Raw genomic sequence first — 5,413 nt, 5'->3', positions numbered from 1 at the left:
CTCTTACGAACGACATAGCATATCTGGTCACTGCCCACGTGCTCTTTCACGTGGAGAGATGGACTGTGGAGGGACGCCCCATGTAGTCTACAGCTTCCTTTTGTCTGCGTGCGTTCGCTAGGTTCGTAGCAGCAATTAACCAGCGGTTGCTCTGTCAACGCTCACACACGCGTCCGTGTATTTCGTTATTAACATAATTAATAAATTTAATGAATTTAAGCGATTGAATTAGTTTGTGAGTCGCAATTGCCTCCATTGATTCAGTGACGTTTGATGCGTCAGTCATGTTCGATCACGTATATATGTGTGTGCGTAGTGCGGCGTGCGTGTGTGTGTAGAACGAGACATTATAGTATATCTCCTGCGCCGTGTGTTCCTGCTTGTACTGGCAGCGGTGTATTGCCGTGTATGAATGTATGTCGCTGTGTGTTGTGTGTGTGTTGTGGTGTGTGTGTGTCGTGTGTGTGTGTCGTGTTGCGTGCTTTTGTGTGGTGTGTGTGTGTTGTGTGTGTGCGTGTCGCGTGTGCGTTGCTGCTGTGTGCGTCTGTCGTGTGTGTGTGGTGTGGCTGGCGCATGGTGCGTGCGCGACATCCGTGGTGATCCTGGTAGTCTGTGTGTGCGTGTGCGTTGCGTTATATCGCCGCTGATCTCCTCTGCTTCAGATTACGATGACTCCGTGGAGGAAGAAGTGTTCTGTCCGGATCCGGGTCGCCTCGAGAACGGCGGCGTCAGTCCGGATTTCCGCAACCGGGATTACGTTCCCGGCGCGAGGCTGTACTTCTCCTGTGACGAGGTTTACTACCTGAAGGGAGCGGGGGAGACAACGTGCGGGGCGAACGGAGAGTGGATGGACGAGAAACCAGAATGCGTGAGAGGTGAGGTACGGGTGAGAGACGGGTGAGGGATGGGTGAGGCATGGGTGAGGCATGGGTGAGACATGGGTGAGGCATGGGTGAGACATGGGTGAGACATGGGTGAGAGATGGGTGAGGTACGGATGAGAGACGGGTGAGGCATGGGTGAGAGATGGGTGAGGCATGGGTGAGGTACGGGTGAGAGATGGGTGAGGCATGGGTAAGACATGGGTGAGACATGGGTGAGAGATGGGTGAGGTACGGGTGAGAGACGGGTGAGGCATGGGTGAGACATGGGTGAGACATGGGTGAGGCATGGGTGAGACATGGGTGAGAGATGGGTAAGAGATGGGTGAGAGATGGGTGAGAGATGGGTGAGAGATGGGTGAGAGATGGGTGAGAGATGGGTGAGAGATGGTTGAGGGATGGGTGAGAGATGGGTGAGGTACGGGTGAGGCATGGGTGAGGCATGGGTGAGAGATGGGTAAGGGATTTATTAGGGATATGTAAGGGATGGGTGAGGTGTATGGGTATGGGAAAGAAAAAAATAAGAGAGAATCGGTGAGGAATGGGTGACACGGGGAAAGATATGGAGTGGATGGTTGAGGTACCGTCAAATGTTGTCTAAGACCATACGTCGCATGAGACACCAGAACGAGACTCACTCTCTTTGCACTGAACTATAATTAAACTGGTTAATTACTCTGTTTGCAGTGAAGGTGTGCAGTCACCCTGGCAACCCGGGTCATGGCATCGTCAGCATCAGACTGATGTCCAAGCCGACGGTGGTGACTATGCGACCACAGAGAGGGCGCTACGAGCAACTCATGTGCGTTATCTGTATTAGAAACCTATCTAACCAGCAGGGGGCGCATCATGCTAGGCTGTAAGTGCTAACGGGGTTACTTCACCCGTTGTCCCCTGATGTTGTACAGCTGATGTCCGACTGTTACATATCACACAACTAGGGATGAATATATTGGGAAAGTTCCAACTCCTCTGCCTACCCCACACTACCCCTCTTACATTCGCTATAGGGTGGTCTGTATTGCCCAGATATAGAAGGAAGTAAACCCTTTGAGGTCAAAGAGTCTAATATCTATTTCAATAAACATCCGTGCCGCAGTGAAAAAGTATCGCCCGAACCCCCAGCCGGTAGTTAAACTGTCATCGGTCATCGATGTTTGTAAACTCGATAGTTATATTGCGACTGTCCATCCCAGTACACATGTCATCCACCACCACCACCACTCTGCCTGACGCCCCCCCCCCCCATCACCCTCCCGCCCAGGCGCGGATTTTGGCCGGTTTGCACCGGTTTCCAGAAACCGGTCACAGGCTGGGTATCTTCAGAATTGACCCCCAAAATTCACAGGAATGCACCAAATATAGCAAAAAAAATTTAAATTCCCGGGGGGGGCATGCCCCCGGACCACCCTAGCTGTGACTAGAACTATGGAAACTGGTCACCCAAACCTTCTGGATCCGCCTAGTCCCTAACAGAATAATGCGTGATGTATTGCGTCTTACTTCAGGCCTTCTCGTGTTCGCACTGTGCGGCGTGCAGTTGATCGTCTGCAGACCTGGAGGAGAGAGAGGCGTCTGCGATGACGTCACTGTTTCTTGCGCATGTGGTGGCGGTAACTCCACCATTGATCTCAGCTTTGAACAGTAAGTGCCGTCAGAAACTGAATTCCGTCTGTCCGTCATTCCGTGTTCCGTGCTGTCAGTCAGCGATGCCCATATGCCCGTATTTGTACGACTATCTCTTGTGGTGTAATACATGAATATATATATATATTTATATATATATATATATATATTTATTTATTTATATAATATGATGTGCGTGCGCTAGGCGCGCGTGTGCGTACGCGTAACTCGGGCCGTGTCGCTACTGCACTGATGTACGTACGCACCAACAGGTGTCGCTACAATCACGCGGGCAACCTGCACTGCCTGCCTTGCGACGACGTGCACACGGAGAGCGTGTGCGACGTCTTCCGGCACTGCTCCAGCTGCAGCGACGTCGGCTGCACTTCCTGTCTGCCAGGACTCAGAGGCGCCACCTGCCAGCACGGTGAGGTGATCTCTCTGTCTGTCTGTCACCGCGCATGCGCAGGCTAGATAGAGCGAGCATTCGTTATGTCGCGCGTAGAGAAAATTGTGAATCTAAATAAGGATGCGAAAGATATGAAAAGAGGAGTCTTGCGGTTTCCCCGCGCAGTCGTTGATAGCTTCTTGTTTCAGAGGTGCTACCCTGCCCCCTGGTGGACGTTCCCCAGCACGGCCACGTGGCTTATGGCGAGCAGATCCAGCGCGCCACCTACTCGTGCGACGAAGGGTTTGAGCTGCTGGGAGCCAAGGTGAGGGACTGCCTTGATTCAGGAGAATGGACGGACATGGCGCCCTCGTGCGGTGAGCGAACGAGTCATTTGACACACGCTAGCTGAATGGAAGAGTAAATCAATTATGAGGGTCGTAAATAAATCGGTGATAGGTTTGACTTGACTTCTCAGGTAAAAGATTTCGCTGATGTTTTATGAAGGGTAAGCACTGTGCTTATGGGTATCTACGTTGTTATTATACGTTATAACATTATTGATTAAGTTTGCGTTACTATTATAACGTGCACCACGGCCCACTGAAGCTGCAGCGGTGAAGGATGCATATGCTGGTGGTGGTGGTGGATGAGAGAGCTGGATGGGGAGGTTACAATCTAGGCCTATACCGACGCCAGCATGCTCCCGTGCCTATATATATATATATATATATATATATATATATATATATATGATGCCGTTACAGAGCGGACGTGTCTGCTGCCCGCGTCGTTCCGGCATGGCTACGTGGAGACGCTAGGTATGATCGCACGTGCTGCGGCAGCACCCATGCTCAACCATCACTCACTGACATTCGGCTGCAACCAGGAGTACGAACTGGTCGGTCCACGTGTCGTCACGTGTCTACCCAGTGGGGAGTGGAGCTCCGTGTTCCCACGATGCGGTAAGTGATGCTAGTTTACTAGCGGGAGATAACAGAGGAGTACGAGCTTTCCCTCACACCCCCAGATGTCTCTACTACTGCCTTCTGCTATTCACAATTCGTCATTTTGCTCTGGCGCCAACTGCCATCCACCACTCACCAACGCAGTCTACCGGCTGCCACCACCAACACAACCCACCACCCTCCACTCTCTAACAGCCACCATCCACCACCGTTCACCACCCACCACCGTCAACAGTCCACCACCTTCCACTACCGACAAACTCCACCACCCTCCACCATCTACCAGTTTTCTACCACCATCTACCGCCCATCAGCCACTATCCACACTATATTCGTTCATGGCTACCACCACATGCCAGCCCAACAGCCTCCATTATTCACCATCATCCATCACTGCCATTCATCCACACTCCTAATCACTCAACCACTTCCCCCCCCCCACACACACACAACCCCCACCTTACTACAGTGTTCGTTACCAACCTTCCCCTCACCGACGAGTAGAATGTGTTTTTATTGTCAACCATCCCCTTACCAACAATCTCATCCAGGATGTCTTTTTTTATCGTTGCAGTGCGGTCCTGCCATCGACCAGAGGTGGGCCACCACACGAGGATACTTGGAGATCGATACACGGAGGGCAGCTCCGTCTGGTATAAGTGCGAGTTCGGTTACGATCTCGTGGGAAGCGCAGAGAGAAACTGCATGCCGAACGGCAGCTGGACAGGGACGGCTCCCCGCTGTGGTAGGTGGAGGAGGAGGAGGATGAGGAGGTGGAAGGGGAGAAAATGAGGAGGAGGAGGAGGAGATGGACGAAGAAGAGGAAGAGGCAGTGGTGGTAGTGGAAGAGAGGGAGGAAGGGGAGGGGTAAGTGGAGGAGGAGGATGAGGAGGAAGAGGTGGAGAGGAGGAGCAGGAGGAGGTGGTGAAGGACAAGGAGGAAGAAGGGAAGGCGGAGGTGGAGGAGGAGGAGGAGGAGCAGGAAACTGAGGCAAATGTTACAAGTGCTATATATGGATGCGGCATTGACCGAATGATGTTTGCAATCCCCAGCAATCAGTTGCCTATCATCTGTTTGACTGCAGAGACAGCGCCCTCCTGCGACGATCCAGGACTTCCTGTCAGCATGCAGCGTCTCATCAGCGGACCACGCAAGTCAATATTTCTAGAGGGCGCCACTGTTAAGTACGAGTGTAGCGCCGAGCAGATGCTGGTCGGATCGACAGCAAGGACGTGTCAGAACGACGGAAGCTGGAGTGGCGAGGAGCCACGGTGTGTGCTGGGTAAGGGGCGTGGTGTGTGTGTGTGTGTGTGTGTGCGTGCGCGTGTGCGTGTGTGTGTGTGTGTGTGTGTACGTGTGTGTGCGCGCGCGTGTGTGTGTGTGTGTGTGTGTGTGTGTGTGTGTGTGTGTGTGTGTGTGTGTGTGTGTGTGTGTGTGTGGTGTGTGTGTGTGTGTGTGTGTGTGTGTGTGTGTGTGTGTGTGTGTGTGTGTGTGTGTGTGTGTGTGTGTGTGTGTGTGTGTGTGTGTGTGTGTGTGTGTGTGTGTGTGTGT

At 52.6% G+C, this 5,413-nt stretch overlaps 1 protein-coding gene across 1 annotated transcript in view; it reads left to right on the top strand.

The window, feature by feature from the left end:
• The first annotated feature begins 47 nt into the window (after window positions 1-47).
• The window catches only part of LOC106806798 (limulus clotting factor C-like), an 11,051-nt gene continuing 5,685 nt past the window's right edge, over window positions 48-5,413 (top strand). The window contains exons 1-3 of the mRNA XM_014808879.1: window positions 48-121; window positions 663-875; window positions 1,568-1,682. Of these exons, the coding sequence (XP_014664365.1) occupies window positions 848-875; window positions 1,568-1,682 (143 nt within the window). The 5' untranslated portion in view covers window positions 48-121; window positions 663-847. The remainder of the gene's footprint in view (window positions 122-662; window positions 876-1,567; window positions 1,683-5,413) is intronic.

The sequence above is a fragment of the Priapulus caudatus genome, unplaced genomic scaffold (genome assembly GCF_000485595.1).
Source record: "Priapulus caudatus unplaced genomic scaffold, Priapulus_caudatus-5.0.1 Scaffold180, whole genome shotgun sequence".
Classification (NCBI taxonomy): Eukaryota; Metazoa; Priapulida; class Priapulimorpha; order Priapulimorphida; family Priapulidae; genus Priapulus; species Priapulus caudatus.
Note: the sequence above shows the minus strand (reverse complement) of the source record. Positions and strands in the feature narration are given on the sequence as shown.